The sequence below is a fragment of the Lissotriton vulgaris genome, chromosome 2_1, assembly GCF_964263255.1.
Source record: "Lissotriton vulgaris chromosome 2_1, aLisVul1.2, whole genome shotgun sequence".
Taxonomy (NCBI): domain Eukaryota; kingdom Metazoa; phylum Chordata; class Amphibia; order Caudata; family Salamandridae; genus Lissotriton; species Lissotriton vulgaris.
Genome location: NC_141687.1, coordinates 176,779,920 through 176,796,631, shown reverse-complemented (window position 1 = coordinate 176,796,631; position 16,712 = coordinate 176,779,920). Strand labels below are relative to the sequence as shown.

At 43.3% G+C, this 16,712-nt stretch overlaps 1 protein-coding gene across 21 annotated transcripts in view; it reads right to left on the bottom strand.

The window, feature by feature from the left end:
- Positions 1 to 16,712, bottom strand: part of LOC147729783 (uncharacterized) — a 373,027-nt gene that overhangs the window by 102,653 nt on the left and 253,662 nt on the right. For all 21 annotated transcript variants that reach the window (XM_086954663.1, XM_086954667.1, XM_086954668.1 and 18 more), the window contains 4 exons: positions 11,858 to 11,899; positions 11,130 to 11,198; positions 4,535 to 4,588; positions 1,937 to 2,158 (listed from right to left, as the gene is read on the bottom strand). In XM_086954663.1, the coding sequence (XP_086810789.1) occupies positions 1,937 to 2,158; positions 4,535 to 4,588; positions 11,130 to 11,198; positions 11,858 to 11,899 (387 nt within the window). The remainder of the gene's footprint in view (positions 1 to 1,936; positions 2,159 to 4,534; positions 4,589 to 11,129; positions 11,199 to 11,857; positions 11,900 to 16,712) is intronic.

The window sequence follows — 16,712 nt, the reverse complement described above, 5'->3', positions numbered from 1 at the left end:
TATAATATTGCCAATTTTTATGTAATTGATCTAATTGTTATGAATTTCTACTGCGTTTTTAACACAATTTTTAATTCCAATTTTAATTTTAAATATGATTAAAAATCTATACAGTAATTTTCTGAAACCACGATGTTTACGTTTCCCTGTTTTCCTATGTTATATACAAAAGACTGACTGAAATTGCCTAGGATTCATTTTTCACTCATATCATGTCATCACCGATGTCATCATTGTCAATGATGGTGTCATCGTTGATGGTGTCATCGTCGACGGTATCTCCGTGATCGATGAAGGATTTAAGGTCCTTGACGTCAACAGTCTTGCCGTCGGCGAGGTTTCCTTTGAAGATTTCTTCTTTTTTGTCACAGGCGATCCTCAGTAGTGCTTAGACTCTGGTTTGCCAAAGGAGGAGGTGGCTGCAAGCACTGTACCGAATAGATCATTCTCAAGAAACTGTAAAAGTTTCCTTTTGGTCGCTGCCTTCATGAAAGTGCCTGGGGGCACTTCTCACGGAATCGTCCGTTGAGGGGGCATCTCCTTTAGAAGAAGGACAATTCTCTTTATTAATAAAAAATAATACCAACCTTCCTTCTCTATCCTTAAGAGTCTTAGTGGAAAAAGACTTACAGATCTTTTATTCCACCGACTTCTGCTTAGGATAAAGACAATAAATACACTGAGACTGTGGGTCATCAGTGTAAATGTTTTTGCTGCCACAAGATAAACAGGTTTTAAAAAGAGATCTCTTCTCTTTGTCATCCAAGGTGACAGTTGGATACAGTTACATGTCAGACCAAAAAGATCTCCCAGGTTCACAAATTGTAACAATCTTCCCCCAAAACAACTCACAGTACAGTAGTGCTGAAGATAGGGCTAGTTCAAATCAAAGGCAGACGAAAATGGAAACAACTTAAAGTGCAATGAAAGGTTAGAACCTGACAGAGCTCTGACAGTGGACTCCCTCACACACTACATGTGGTAGAAAATATGAACTATAGTAGCCTCAAGGGGGAGTAGGAGTGCTTAAGCTTCTACGTCATTGCCTGAAGTTTGGGTTCTTTCAAATGAGGTGAATGTGTTACTAAACATAATATGCTGTTTCAGGCCTATGGACATTTTACATTACATACTGTTTCTTACATAATTTACACTGTATGCTGCCATTTTAAGTACCTGGGATTCCCAGCCTAACGACACAGAATGATTCAAGCAGGTGAATATATAAAAGATCCAATTTTGGAGAAACAATAGTTAGACTAAGCAATGGGTTGTAAGACACTTTATACACAAGCTGTATGGAGCAAAGCAGAAGAGCAAGAAATCTGCATGAAGTATGTACCCAACCCCTGGCTATACAACTTCTTTAATTATAAAGTGCCATACATCTATCTTATGTTCACTGGTGTTTGTTTGATTTCTACAGCGAATTTCCGCAGTATTGTTCGAAAAGAATCACAGTGAAGCATATCCCACACAGGGGGAGAGGCTTAGATGACTATTTTTTGTTCTGTGCTCTCCAAAACACTTCTACACTATGGCCCAACAGAACACAGCACTGATCATTGATATACACACATGATCAAACATAAATAGCTTACTGATTGATAATGTGTAATTCAAGAAGGAATATGTGCGACCTGTTGTATGGGCATCTCTTTTTATGGGGCATCTCTTTTTATGGGGCATCCGCTGCCTACAAGCTCTACTCATGACAGAATGGTCTGCTATAGCCCATCGGACCTCTCCTAAATAAAAAGCTGTGACTTTGATGTCAAGATGCTTGAATCAATGGGAATAAAAGGATGACTGCTTGGAAAACTGTGGAAAAAATTCCTTTCTGTTCACTATTAATATTCTTTTCAGACGAGCCACATGGTTTTAATATACCAAGAGTACATCTACTGCTGAAGAAGAGTCAATGGAGCTACTTTACCTGCTCCTGGCAGACCACCAGCCCCGGGTACGCCTCCGGCTCCTGGCACACCACCAGCCCCAGGTACGCCTCCGGCTCCAGGCACTCCTCCAACCCCAGGCACGCCTCCAGCCCCAGGCACTAATCCTGGAACACCGCCTGCCCCTGGCACGCCACCCGCACCAGGTACACCTCCAGCACCAGGCAATCCTCCAACTCCTCCTCCAGGCAGGACTCCAGCTCCTTAGAGGGTGGTAAGAGTTAAAAAGCATGGTCATAAAAACAGTAATCTTAAGGACTAAAATCAATGAAAATCTTGTTATTAGTCCGATTAACTAGCCCTGGAAACAGACTGTTGTAGATCAGACCAGGGACCAAAACCAGTGAATACTCCAAGCATCTCTGACACATCACCAAAGTTAACCACTCAAGACTATGAGTGCCCTTGACACATCAGCTATAGTGTTTGGAATGAATAAACTGTAGGTACCTATATTTCAAGAGGATAGCCCAACTTAATTTACAAGCAAAGATCAGCCAAAAGATCATCTTTAAAACATCAATTAAATGTGACAAACCATTCTGCAATGGAATAGGAACAATTGCCTTTGTGGCGATTCCTGGATGCAAAGGGCCTTTCGGGAATGTTGCACACAGATATACCAAAACCTGCCCAGCATTTATTCAATCACATCACAAAATTATTATTTGCCTGAGGACACAAAACATCTTGCCTCGTGAATATTAAACAGGTAGAAGGCATCTTGTGACCCGCCTGTAAATGGCCTAGACAGCCATCAGACTCCTACCATGGCATTGACAGTCCTGATCTGATTTTTTTTACCCATGGCCCATACTGACACAGATGCTACAGAGGCCGAACAGACCAGCTAACTCAAGGGTCGTTAACAGATCCGTAGTTCACAGACTCAAGTGCAGTCGTAAACACTTGATACATACTTTTGAGATGTGCTAAAAGTCTGGGTCGCTGATAGTACTCCCCTGGAACCTCCAATCTGCATTTCGTAAAGGGTCTCAAAAGCCCTCTTGCAAGTTTGCCAACGACTTTTGTACTTTTTAAAAGGGTATTCTGCAGTTGCAGACCCTAGGATCTTGCTAATCGCTGGCTTTACAATTCTTAGTGTCTGAGGCCCATAGTCTTGTTCTACCTTCTTCACAACCGCCAGGGCTTGCCATCAGGCAGTTGGGATGGAGGGAGAGCAGGACACCAGGGAAACAAGTCATAAATAAGCATAGGCTCTGAATGTTCCTGTAATAATAGTACTGTGGAAATGCAGCTTTCACTCCATGTCTCTAACTCCCACACCTAAGCAACCATCTTCCAGTCATTCTCATCCCTCTCAATCTCTATCTATGCCACCTTTCAATGCTTTCCTGGTGACAACAGTCACTAGATGAACTACTCGTTGTCTGGTGTTCCACCAGATCCACGCCACCTCACTTCCAATGGCCTTGCAAAGTTCAATCCTAGGCCTGTTCTTCCTTTTTGCAAGATACCCTTGTCATTCACTATCTCCTACCACCTGTTTTTCATGGTTTCCAAATCATTTTCTCACCTCTCTTACACACTCACTGGACTACAAAACTGGAGGGAACCACTCACAACAGTCACCAGTGGTAAGACTGTGGACATGTCCTGCCCCTTTGTCCACTGCATCTCAGACAAACTATATCCCACCTCCGTTCACCGCTCTGCCATGAATGTGTCAGTGCTCTTTAATTGAAAAAAAAACTGAACACAGTGGTCTCGGGTTACCGTGAAACAAATTGTGTGAGTGGGGAAGAGGATTCAGGGTCACCAATTAAAGTAGCAGGGACAAGTCTGCAAAATCTGCATGCTGGTCCTGTTACCAGCAATATTCGATCAGAGTGATCAAAGTAGGAATATATGTGATCATGTGGGGGGAGGATGGAGAGATAAACGAAAATGATAATGGGGAGAATAAATTGTATATCAGGGAAAGACAGACGTTAAGAAAAAAGTGGTGGACACAGGGATTAGAAAGCGGGTTGGCAGCAAGTGAGTTAACAAATATCTGCTTCTTTACAGGACTACAACGTCCACCTGCAAAATTCACCTGAAAATACATAAGATCTGATCCTCCTTAATTTTATGCTGAGTTGATATCAAGGTCAATGTACTCGTCCTAGTTAACAATTTCAAAAGGAAACCAAACAGACTATGGCAAGATATAGCTATTAGGGGAGAGCACTGGTGTTAGCAAACTCCCCAAATCCCCAAAATGTCCAAGCATCCTAAACAATACCAACGAATGTGGACAATACAAAAGAGGAACAATCAGTGAAATTCTGAAAATATCCAAAGGAGAGATTAATGTGTCAGGCATGTTGAATTGGAAAATTCCAAAATCCTACCCTGCATATTGCAATGAGTTTAGCAGCCATATCTGCTATCACCGAGCCACAGACCTCTCCGCACCCAAAACCCAACCCCAACTCAAGGAAGGGTGACAGAGGCTAGGGACATCCCTGACACAAGCTTTCTACAAATCCTCTTTGTTAGCAGCTCCTGTTGCTAGCAGAGGAGGAACATTGAGCTAAAATAGAAGTGTTAAGATAGGTGGAATTGACACTCACCATATTTTGCTGCCTTATACGCTGCCTTCTGGGCCGCGGCCTGAGCTCCAACGCCTGGATAATAGAAAGGAGAGAAGCAGTGATCAGAGCAAAAAGAGCAGTGCATTGGGGACAGAAATATTCAGCAGATGGAACCCCTTCCTAGATACATCCCATTCCAGTTAGCTATATTGAAAGGTAAAGGTGGTGAAACCCTGGTGGATACATCTATTAGGAGTTCATCAGACAAAGGCTGTGAGTAAGTCATATTTTTCTAATGCTTTATTGACTTTTAATATAAATATAGATATTTGTGTGTGTTTTCTTTAATGTGTTAATATGGAAAAAGTTGATGCTGAGATGAAAAAAATGATACATTCATTTATGTGAATAAGATTGTGTCTTTATTGGTGAATTGGCCTACTGTGAACTCCACATCAAAGGGGGGCATTGCCAGCTTGGCCAAGATGACGGACGGGATTTAGAGGAGTACTGACTGCTGACCTGTGATCCACATCGCCTCGCCGCCATCCACTTCTCGGTGCCCAGATTCAGTGATCACCTGGAATGCAGTGGCTGGCAGGGCTCCACCAATGCTGTTTTGGTGGCTTCCCTTAGCACGGGTAGGTCGCTGGAAGTGAGTAGCTTGTTTCGACTTTTGCTGCCTGATACCACAAGGTGGGTCAACACCACACCGCACAGAGACCAGAGTAGGGGCAGGAAAGCGGTCTGGGTGACCCTGCCTAGGATGTGGTATTTGCTTCCTAACCGCTCAGCGACAGGATAGCCACGGAGGGCCTCCTCTGGTTATCAGCATGTACGGATGCCGCTGAATCATTGCGGTGAGTACACATGAGATGGAGGGTGGGGTGCAGTTCACCAATTCCCCCACCCAGCCGCTGCCCTCCTTTACTTTGCTGGGGGTCCCACTTCTTTCTAACGCCCCTGGCCATTGAATTAGTTGCGGCAAACCGTGCATAGGCCTAGGAGGACCTAGCGGGCGAACCTGGGACCTTTCTCAATCATATTGGCACCCGACCTCTGTCATATCCTTTTCTATGCCACGCTGTATGGACTGCATAATATTGGGGACACATTGGGCTATGCGGATAGCTCATTCTGCTTCGTGGCCTGGTGTAACACATGTATTGGGGCATGTGGACCTAGCAGTGGGGAGCCCGCTTGCCACAAGAGTGCAGGTGTGAAACCTTTATCCCGGAAGCTGCCGCTCACAGAGACACAATTGGAATTGCTTGTGCCCCTGTTTAGCGTGGAGGAATCAGGGGTGATACGCCTCCTGCACTGTGACTTTTTAAATTGATCTACAGCCAAAAGATAACTCTGACCTGGTGGTGATCTACACTTTGAGCGCAGCTTCTTTGTAGGAACTCTGAGGGAAAGGACTACAAACCCATCTGGGCCCTGAGGTGGGCACAGATCTTCCCCCCCACCTCTTCCAATACATCCAGCATCTGTGGAACTGCTTGTGTCACCCCATTGATCTGTGTGAAGGCAATTGGGGGCCTGGCGGGTCCGTTACATGAATTTGCTGCTGTTGAAGCCTTACTAGATGGGAGAATTGGGTTCGGGGTTCCTTACTTATCAGGGTGCAGAGCAAGGCCATGGAAAGCAGGAGTGGAAAAGGCCCACAGCAACAGAAGACCAGCCTGGAGAGCTAGAGAGGGTGCCTGGTGGGAATCCGCCCATTGATCGGGTCACAGATGGAAGTGCAGAAAATCTCAAACTTGACCAAATACTCACTGCAATTAAAGATTTGAGGCAAGACTTACGCAACAAAGTGGATGAGGGGTGATTGAACAGGGGCTCCTTCATGAAGATCAGCACAAACTGATGGAACGGGTTGCTCGTACTGACCAGGAGATCATGGCTGTCCATCCTTTCATAAAGAAATTGGAGAGCAAGGACCGCTCTCACTACCAAGGTCCAGGAGTTGGAGGCCCAGGTGTAAGACTCCAAGGAGTGTTCGAGCTGGAATAACTTTCGCATAGTGGGCTTTACAGAGAGGGCAGACGCTTTTTGAGAACTGGCTGTCACAGGTGGTGGCTCCAAACCAATTAACCTTCCTCTTTCTGCTTGAGCGTGTCCACCACATCCCAGACCGATTGCAGCCCTGGTTCTAAACTACAGGGATAAGGACACTTTGCTGCAGGCTGCCATGATGAGCTCCCTACTCACAGATGAAAGTACAAGAATATTAATTTTTTTAGACTGCACAATGTCAGTACAACGAAGCAGGGCCTGCTTCATGGGGGTGATACGAAAGCTGCGCCAGGTGGAGACTGGGTAGAGCAGCGCTGTTATGAGCCCTCCATCCCCTCCTTGCCAGCATGACACAGACCACCAACAGGTTCCTTGAAACGCCGTAACAGGAGATCTCGTCATCCAGTGGCCTCAGACCTCCAGATTCTGGTATATTACTTATTTGATATGTCCTACCTGATAGTCTTAAGCCGGCCTCAGAGGCGATCCCACAGAAGCCACCTTTATTCTATAGTCAGGACGCTAGGAAAGGGGAATATTTATTGTACAGCCCTTTAAGACTCCCAGGAAGCTATTTTTGTGATAGAGTTATCCTGATTTGGAGGAGTTGGCACCTCGATCTCATATTTTTTAGTCTAAAAGGGTTTCTCAGTTCCCCTGATTTCTTAACACTGATGGCATCTGAAGGGAGTGAGAGGTGCTGGTCGCTTGGATCACTGGACGAGACACAAATGGTACACTTGGCCCCTGGGTGTGATTCAGGGTGTGATTTGGACATTTAGTGAAAAAGATTTGGACCTGGGAAACTAGGTATAACTTGTGTGTGACAAAGAGGAGTCTGTGGTTCTGGTGTTATTCCTTTTTCCATATCTATTATCATTACCTTTGTACCAAAGACTATATTGGCAGACTATCAGGTTCACTTAGTACCTTGTACCGTACAGAGCTTCTCCTGGTCACAGGATATCATGCGCTAGGAGCAAGCTAAGATATTTTTGACGAAGCAATCATTTTTTTCTGTCAGCTTTTTGTTGAATTGGTAATGTATATATGATGTTATGGTGCTCTCATTCATTACAAATTGTATATAGTTGATATCATGCAGCTACTGCCCTAAGGTTTCATGTCTTGTTGTCTATGTTTCAATACTTCATACGAGGATGCTGTTACATATTGCAAACTGTATTTGGCGCAAAAGTTGATATAGTTCAGATTCTGTTTGTAACAATTGCACCTTTTACCTATGGTGCAACACTTCATAGGCATTGTTCTCTGTGTTTATCGAAATATTTATGCTGAATTGTTTGATGCACCTGTAGATAGCGCTGAGCTCACAGTACTTAAAACTGAAGAGTGCACCACGTACATTTGTCCCCACGATTAGATCAAAACAAAGACACTCAAAAAGATTGAGTAGCATATCTGCACAAAAGGTCATTACTCATTAAAACATATGGAAACCAGGTTCCTCACACAGGAAAAGAAACTTCATAAGTTTTGCTAAGAATGGCACGCACAAACAAAAGCACGCACATTTGCCTGGGCTAAGGAGGAAACTTTTGACACTAACGTCATTGAGCATACTAGATTACACATACAAACTAAATACACAGGTCAAAGAAATACAGGCGAGACACAATTCCAGAGATATGGGATATCTTTGAAGAGGCCCAGAACGATAAGCCTATACCACTTATAGCCATGTATAAACAACAGGGGTATTCCCAATTAAACCTTCAATACCTGGGTATAGGACATAATATAATAAATACAAAAATAGGTATTAAAGGAAACAATACTCAACACTTTTTGAGGAGAGTACTTTTAATTACCCTCTCAATCCAACCTTGTTTGTTCAGAGCTAATCAATCTCTCGCACATAGAGAGCAGAGGCGCCTATTCAAAGCGCAACATAAAGCAAAAATGGCCTAATATTATACACTACAAAATTCAACAATATGACCTAAGACCATAAAAAGTGATACAAGAATGAAACATCCAAATGGTAACCCTACAAAAGTATATACACTATTGTCTCCCTCTAGTTATACGAGAACCACTAGGAGGAAATCTTCAAGGTGTCACACTCAATGGCTATAAATTCGCCAAACTCAAGTGTAACATAACACAGATCTAAAAAAATTGCAGCTATTCCGAGATTCCTCCACTGATGCGTCGATGTGACCACGTTTCAGCCAGATCTTCTTTGGCTTCTACAGGACAGGGTAAATGTATTACTGAAAACACAACACAACTTATAGCAGCACCTCACCATCATATGCAGAAATGGAGGTGCTTAGACCAGGTCCTCCTGCATTAGGTATTCGAATCCACCGTTAGTAGGAGCCAGCTGGCCCACACCGAAATACGTACAGTCAGGCCCAACCATGAGAAACTAACATGCCATATACCCAGACAATTCCAGCGCAACCCAAGTCCCTTGATAAAGTCCCCAGAAGCTCAACCCCCCCGTCTACCATGTACAACACACTGAACCTCAGCAGCTTGGAGAATGTGCATTCCCATTGGTTCAGGCAAACATACACAGTGATTTGTGGTGATTCTAGGCAGTAATACAGCAAGTGGGGGTGAGAAAGGGAGCCCGCGTCCCCCAGAACCGATGACGATGGTGAGGCTATAGGGTTTGCCCAGGTGGCTGATGAAATGACTTAGAGCGAATTTGAAGGCCAAGTTCAGCCAAAATGAACAGCCCATTGCTCAGAGCGATGGAGACAAACTAGACGAGATGTGGAAGAATGGCATGAGCTGAGGCTAGAGAGAGAAAGAGCACTCACACAGGAAGTACAGCGAGAACAAAGTGTAGTGCGCTCCTCATATTAGGGAAACAGGGGTAAGTACAAGGCACTAACAGGGGAAGAATCTGAGGCAGAATTAAATGAGACACTTTTGTCAGGGGTCAGAGCTTCATTACTCAATCAACATAGGAGTGGGGCTAACCAGGAAATAAGAGACCAAGGCAGCCTGGTAGTAACCCAGCCAAGATGCAGTAAAATAAGATGGAGCCTTTGCGTGCACAGAAGGGGAGAAGTGACGAGGGTGTTTGCCGCTTCACACGAGTGCACAACAAAGGAGAGTTAACCCTGAGGGAGATAGAAGCATGAGTGGAAGGTGAGATCTTTGCATGCCTGCCCTGCCTGCTGGACTGAGGGGAGGGACCAATACGGTAGACCTTGGCCGGAGGAAGAGAAATTTGAGCCAGAGGGCAAGGCTACAGCTGATTGCATCCGACATTGAGGAGGAGACCTCAAGTGGAACTTCCCTGCATGCAGGAATGCCTAAAAAGATGAGAATGCCATGTCAGAGAGAAACCTGAAATGTTACTCAAAGTAAAAATTTACCCATTACTACAAAATGGCACATAAGGATTAACATATGTGCCATAGGCTCAGATGGATAAGGAGGGGTTTAGGGCGAAGTTACCATCATTGCTGGTTTGAGCAGGGAAATTGATTTCATGCTTCTCAAAGAACACTGCAGGAAACAACCTAGTAATAGGTGATATTATGAGTCGGCTAAGTAGAGCAAAGTAGAGTAGGAGAACAGACAAACGCAGTGTTCACCCAAGTTTGCATCCCAGCAATCATGCTAATAGATACCGAGCATACCAGGGCCACATTTGATTCTTACAGGCACCGGATATGGACAGCCTTGAGAGATATAGTGCAACTTGTATCATGCATTTTACTGGTTGCAAACATCCCGAGGTGTAGATTTGGGCTGTTTGCGACGAGTAAAATGCATTTTGGTATATATGAATTCCAATTTACAATTCAAAAAACCTTTCATTCCTCTCTCTTGCAAAGGCGGTGGCCAATGATCGAAATAAAGTGAACTAATCGTTGGGGCACTGAGGCTCAAAAATAAATATCTGAAATAAGTCTTTCTGCGAGGGCTATTTTTCTTGCTTCTTAAAAAGGTGGACAATATTATGGGAAATAGAGGGCAACTTCGGTGTCCCACAAACCTTCATTCAAAAGTAAGTGTATTGACTGGGTAAATCAAATGAAATTATTTTATGGAGACAATTGCACATGGAGAAATAAAACTTCATAGGACATAGAAAAAACGAAAATAAGTCCAAATGTCACCATATGAAATACTAAAGACTGTTAAAAATATGGTAGATAGGTTCCCAGATATTCGCCATTGAAAGTGAAATTAATAACATGTGTAAACAGCGCTGTTAGTGCAAGGCATTAGGGAGTTCACTCAAAAGGGTTATGTTTTCTCTCTTAAAGTGTTGGAAACCTAGTAATCTGCAAGATACTCCCGGTATAATGTGGCAAAGAATTTAAAGGAAAATACAAGTGTCAAGAGATGTATTCTGGAAGCCTCTGCAGCAAAGAGAAGAAAAAAGTTACTACCTTTCACTATTGTTCTCCATTGTTGGTATCTTTAATAGATTCAAAAGCTTGAATTATTCTCCTTTGCCGACATCATCGTTTGACGACTGGGAATGATCCAAGCTTGTGACTCTGTAATAGATCCAATGCTGGTCAAATAGTTCTACAATTTATTGATGTGTAAAGGATTCCATACAGGAGATATGTGTATTCTGAAGCAAAGATTGTAAAGATCACTAAATTTGCCATACCTGTTCCAGTGGGGTACCCTGCTTTTCCACCAGCGCCTGCTCCCAAACCAATGCCGCCAGGGCCATATCCTGAAAAACCACAGAAATTATCATGTAAAATTTGCTGTAAAAAGAATGTGTAGTCTTGTTAATAAATGCTTCTTGCAGAAGTACATTTGTGTTTTGTGCACATATTACAGGTGGAGAAGAGAGAAGTTGTGGAGGATCACAATCATAAGCAATAGTTTATGAAAAGGTTAAGATGGAAACAGGAGCCACCAGAGCAGACAGCAAGCAGAAACAAAGGCTCACGGAGGACTTCCCAGTGATAGTTATGAGAAAGCCTGTAGTAAAATGTCAAAAGACAAGGGCAGAAGGAAAGCAGAGATGTAGCATTCACGGGGTATAACACTGTACCACTCAATGTAAACATAAGCGAAATATCAACTTTAAATATGTTTCAACAGAAGTGAAGCGCTGGATTGGAACCATTCCCAAGCATACTGCATAGCGCATATGCACAATGACAACACCCTTCTAGAGTCAAGAGATGTTCCATCCTAATAAAACATTAACACCTTTCTCCACCGTTTTTACTGTACTTTTGCAATACGTAAGTGGAAATGGGGACAGCACCCTGTTGCTATATGATAACATACAAAGGGCGTGTCTGACTTCTCAAAAGTTTAACATTTACAGTAGATTTAAGCAGGTAAGATGTGATATTTGTAAACATAGTGCATACGTACCGTAAGGCACTTGCCCAGTGCTGTATGGGAGTCCATAGCCACCTAGTAGGAATAGAAACAGTTAACGATAAAGATATCACAAGGGAATACAATTCCATCGACACTCTGGTTTCCATGCATTAAAATATAAACACAAAGAGCCCGATTCACCGAATGAACTTGAGACTCAATCCTAAACTTACTACTATTTTGGTATTCACAGAATGCACTTACTACTTTTGGCATTCACAGAATGAACTTACTACTTTTGGTATTCACAGAAGTTAGGATTTTGTCTTAAGTTTGTCATATATATATATATATATATATATATATATATATATATATATATGTATATATATATACATATACATCACACAGGGAATGCTGGCTAATACCCAGGTTTAGGTGGAGAGCAACTCCTTTATATGCAGTACCCTATAATACCACCAGCGACACTCTGAATATGCATACCTCAAATGTATATATATATATATATATATATATATATATATATATATATATATATATATATATATATATATATATATATATATATATATATATGTATATATATATATATATATATATATAAAATACTGCACTACAGGAATATACATTCTCAGATATCCAATCTTTAAGTAACTATTGCAAAGGCCAAATCAAAATTCAATGATTTGACCAGGAAAAGGGAGATGTCTATGACTCCCACAGAATCTACTGGGGGAGGGACTCCTTTATACTGAGGCCATAGATCCCAAACATGGTGCTATAAAGAGAGTGACAGTGCCTCAGAAGTACAGAGAGTTCTTACTCTCTTTAGCACATGACATCTCCCTAACTGGGCATCTTGGCCAGACAAAGAGTTGGAGTAGGTTAGTCACCGACCTCTTCTGGCCAGCTATGTTGCAGAAAGTAAAAGAGATTTGCAGCTCCTGTGTTATTGGTCAAGCCTGTGACAAGACTGATAGCAATCCAACACCCCTCTTATTTTCACTACCAGTGGTTGGGGTTTCCCTTGAGAGGGCGGGGATTGGCATTGTTAGTCCTCTTGACCCCCAGACAGCATCAGAAAACAGATTCATACTGGTCGTAGGGAATCATGCCAGCAGGTATCCTGGAGCAATTCCACTTAGGATTGTCACTGCTTCTGCAATTGCCAGGTCCCTCATAAGTATCTATATTGAAGTGGGCTACCTAAAGAGGTGGTGTCAGACAGAGGTTGTAACTTCATGTCTGGCTACCTAAAAGCTGTATGGGCTGAGTGTGAGGTGATGTATAAGTTTACCACCCCATATCACCCTCAAACAAATGCTCCAGTTGAGCGTTTCAACAAGACCATGAAAGGTATGATCAATGGGCTCCCTGAAAAACTCAGAAGGAGATGGGATGTCTTACTGCCTTGCCTACTTTTTTCTTATGGAGAGGTGCCACAGAAAGGGGTGGGCTTTAGTTCCTTTAGGCTTCTGTTTGGACATCCTGTGAGAGGTCCACTAACTCTCATAAGGGAAGCCTGGACGAAGCCTCTCACAGAATTCAAACTGGACATAGTAGTAGTAGACTATGTGCTTGGCCTTCGTTCCAGGATGACGGACTGCATATAGACAGTCAAGAAAAATCCTGAAAAATCCTGAGGCAAGCCAGGAGCACAGGAAGTAATGGTTTCACCAAAAGGCTGCACTGGTAGAGTTACAACCAGGGCAAAAAATATGGATTTTGGGGAATGTGGCACCTTGGCCCTATCCTAGAAAGAAAAAGGTGAGGTTACCTACTTTGTGGACCTTGGCACTTCCAGGAGCCCTCACAGGGTCAACCATGTGAACTGCCTTAAACTCTTTTATGACAGGGATGATGTGGCCATGCTCACGGTCACAGATGAGGATTAGGAAGAAGCGAGTGAATCTCCCCCTGACATCCGCTCCCCCAACTCTAAAGATGGGTCTGTTGAGGGAGTTGTCTTTTCAGACACCTTCACTGGGGCAGTATGCTGAGATCTTTTCTTTGACCCCTGAACAGCCGACTTATGGAAAACAAAATCTACAGCCAGTCTGATCAAGTCAAAGAAAGCATCACGGCTGAAGAAGCTGAAGTTAGGAGTGATTGACCCCTCGAAAAATCCCATGATCAGCCCAGTGGTCTTAGTCCCCAAACCTTAATCCAAACGTGGTAAACCAAAGCTGAGGTTTTGTGGACAACAGAGGCCTCAATACTGTCTCTAAGACAGATGCACACCCCATCCCAAGAGCAGATGAGCTCATAGACAGGTATGGGGCAGGCAGGTTTCGCAGTACTTTTTCTTTAAAATAGGTGTACTGCCAGATTGGGCTGATGGCCAGGACCAATAGAGAAGTCATCATTCTTCATTCCAGGTGGGCCTTACCAGTTTGCTGAGATGCCCTTTGGTTTGAAGAATGACATTCTGAAGGCTAGTCCTGGCTGAGCTGAAGTATTTTAGTGCAGTATAGACAGCAGTATCTTGATGATACTGCTGTCTATAGCTCCACTTGGCAGGATCACCTGATCCACCATGGAAATGTCCTTGAGGCTCTGCAACATGCAGGACTCACTATCAAGTCAAGCAAGTGCCCGATGGGTCAAGTTGCTGTTGTATACTTTAGCCACCTTGTAGGTGGTGGCCCAGTTCAACCTTTGCAGCACAAAATCCAGACTATTGTGGACTAGGTAGCTTCAACCACCCAGACTCAATTCAAGGCATTCCTTGGCTTGACTGGGTATTACAGGAGGTTTGTGGGAGGGGGGGGGGGTACTATAGTGGCACCCCTCACAAAGTTGACCTCCAAGAAACAAAAATTAAATTGGACAGTGAGCTGTCAAAAGGACACTCTGAAGGAAGCAATGTCCTAAGCACCCATTCTAAAGGCTCCAGATTATACAAAGCAGTTCATTGTGCAGACAGATGCCTCTGAGCATGGGATGGGGCATTGCAATCCCAGACTAACAAATGCTGGTCAGGACCAGCCTGGTGCTTTTATTAGCAGGAGATCACTCCCCAGGGAACAGCATTGGTGTGCCATTGAGAGGGAAGCCTTTGCTGTGGTTTGCCCCCTGAAGAAGCTGAGTTTGGGACTCACTTCCTTGTGCAAGATAACTACAGGCCTCTCAAATGGTTAATGCAAATGAAGAGGGAAATACAAAACTGTTGAGGTGGTCCAGATTCCTACAGGGTAAAGCCTTTACAGTAGAACACAAACCTGGAGCTGACTATGCCAATGTAGGTGGCTTTTCAAGGTTCTTCCACTTAGACAATGAAGACTCTCTTGGGAAAGGTTAGTCTCATGATGTTTCATTTGGGCGGGGGTATGAAGGAAAGCGCCCACTTTTTTCCACTTGTACTAATGTTTTTCGGCTGATGTATACTGGGTCCCTGCTATCGAGGCCCCAGTGCCAGTGCACTTTCTTTACAAGATAAAATGGTCTAACTGTGTTACAATTGGTACACACTTTAGCACCCCTGTAAGTCCTTGGTAAATGGTACCCTCTGTACCTAGGGCATGGGTACTACAGAGGGTCCCTAAGGGCTGCAGCATGTATTATGCCACCCTAAGGGACCTCCATACAAATTACATGCAGACTGCCATTGCAGGCTGAGTGACATGGTGCAACCCATATCTGAAAACACAACATAATTTCAAGAGACAAAGGTCCCTTTAACACGAAAATCAATACAATTGTAGCCAAAATATCACAATCAAGATTGGCTCTGTTTGTGTCTTAATTGACAGTATCAAGAAATGTATTCACAAAATAATGAAAAACACAACAAAATATAAAAAGTGAGTGAGCAGGACATGACAGGGTAATGGGAAATCAGCTAATTTCCTTACCACCAGCAAGTGACTTAAATGTGACTTTTAGGAAGACAAATGTAAATATGCAAAAGTCACAATGAGAAATACATCTTGTACTCCACATATATAATGAATTACAGTATAGAGTTAATATGTAGGCGTGGAATACATTTCTTGATACTGTCAATTAAGACACAAACAGAGCCAATCTTGATTGTGATATTTTGGCTACAATCGTATTGATTTTCGTTTTAAAGGGGCCGTTGTCTCTTGAAAATACTACTAACCTTGGTCCCTTTTTGGACCCTAAGGGTTTCCCTGTTTCTATTTTTGAAAACACAACATGGCACACTCACTGTGTGCCATGCCAAAGTGACTGCATATAATGCATGTAAGACACCCCTACAGCACGCCTTTGAGACCTAAGACAGGGTACATTAAATTTCTGTGATGACACATCTGCATGAGCAGATATGCCCCAGTGATGTCTAATTCCATTACTAGATACTGTAAGTAAACAAGGAAGCCATCTTAAGGTATGTACTAGGCACTAATCATTACATTACCAGCTACATAATGACTTCACTGAAACCTATGGTCTTTGGTAATAAACAACTTGCCTTAATACATTCATACTGATTCCAGCCTTGAATTTATTATGACAGGCCCCTACAGGGCCCCTTTTACCGGCCCCTGAACCCTATTAAGTCTTCTAGTGCACTGTCTGACTGATATCATCAGACCTGCCACCACAGATGAGTTTCTGACCCCCTGTAGGTGAGAGTCAGTGCTCTAGGAGTTCAGGAAACAATGCCTGCTCCGGAGAAGGTGTTATAAACTCATCTGGCAGGATGGCTAGTGAATCTACATACCAAGACAAGAGCCTTCAAAGCCTCGCTACCTGTGATATGTGACCCTGGTTTCCTCCAGACCTGGAGAATGTCACCCCTTGCCCTCTGGCCCATTTGGCACCAACACAGGCAGTTAATTAGCTACACAAGGAGGTGTGTTGCTCCTCCAGGCTAGTCACACCTCAAAGGCAGGCTACCAGATGTGCCACACGAAAG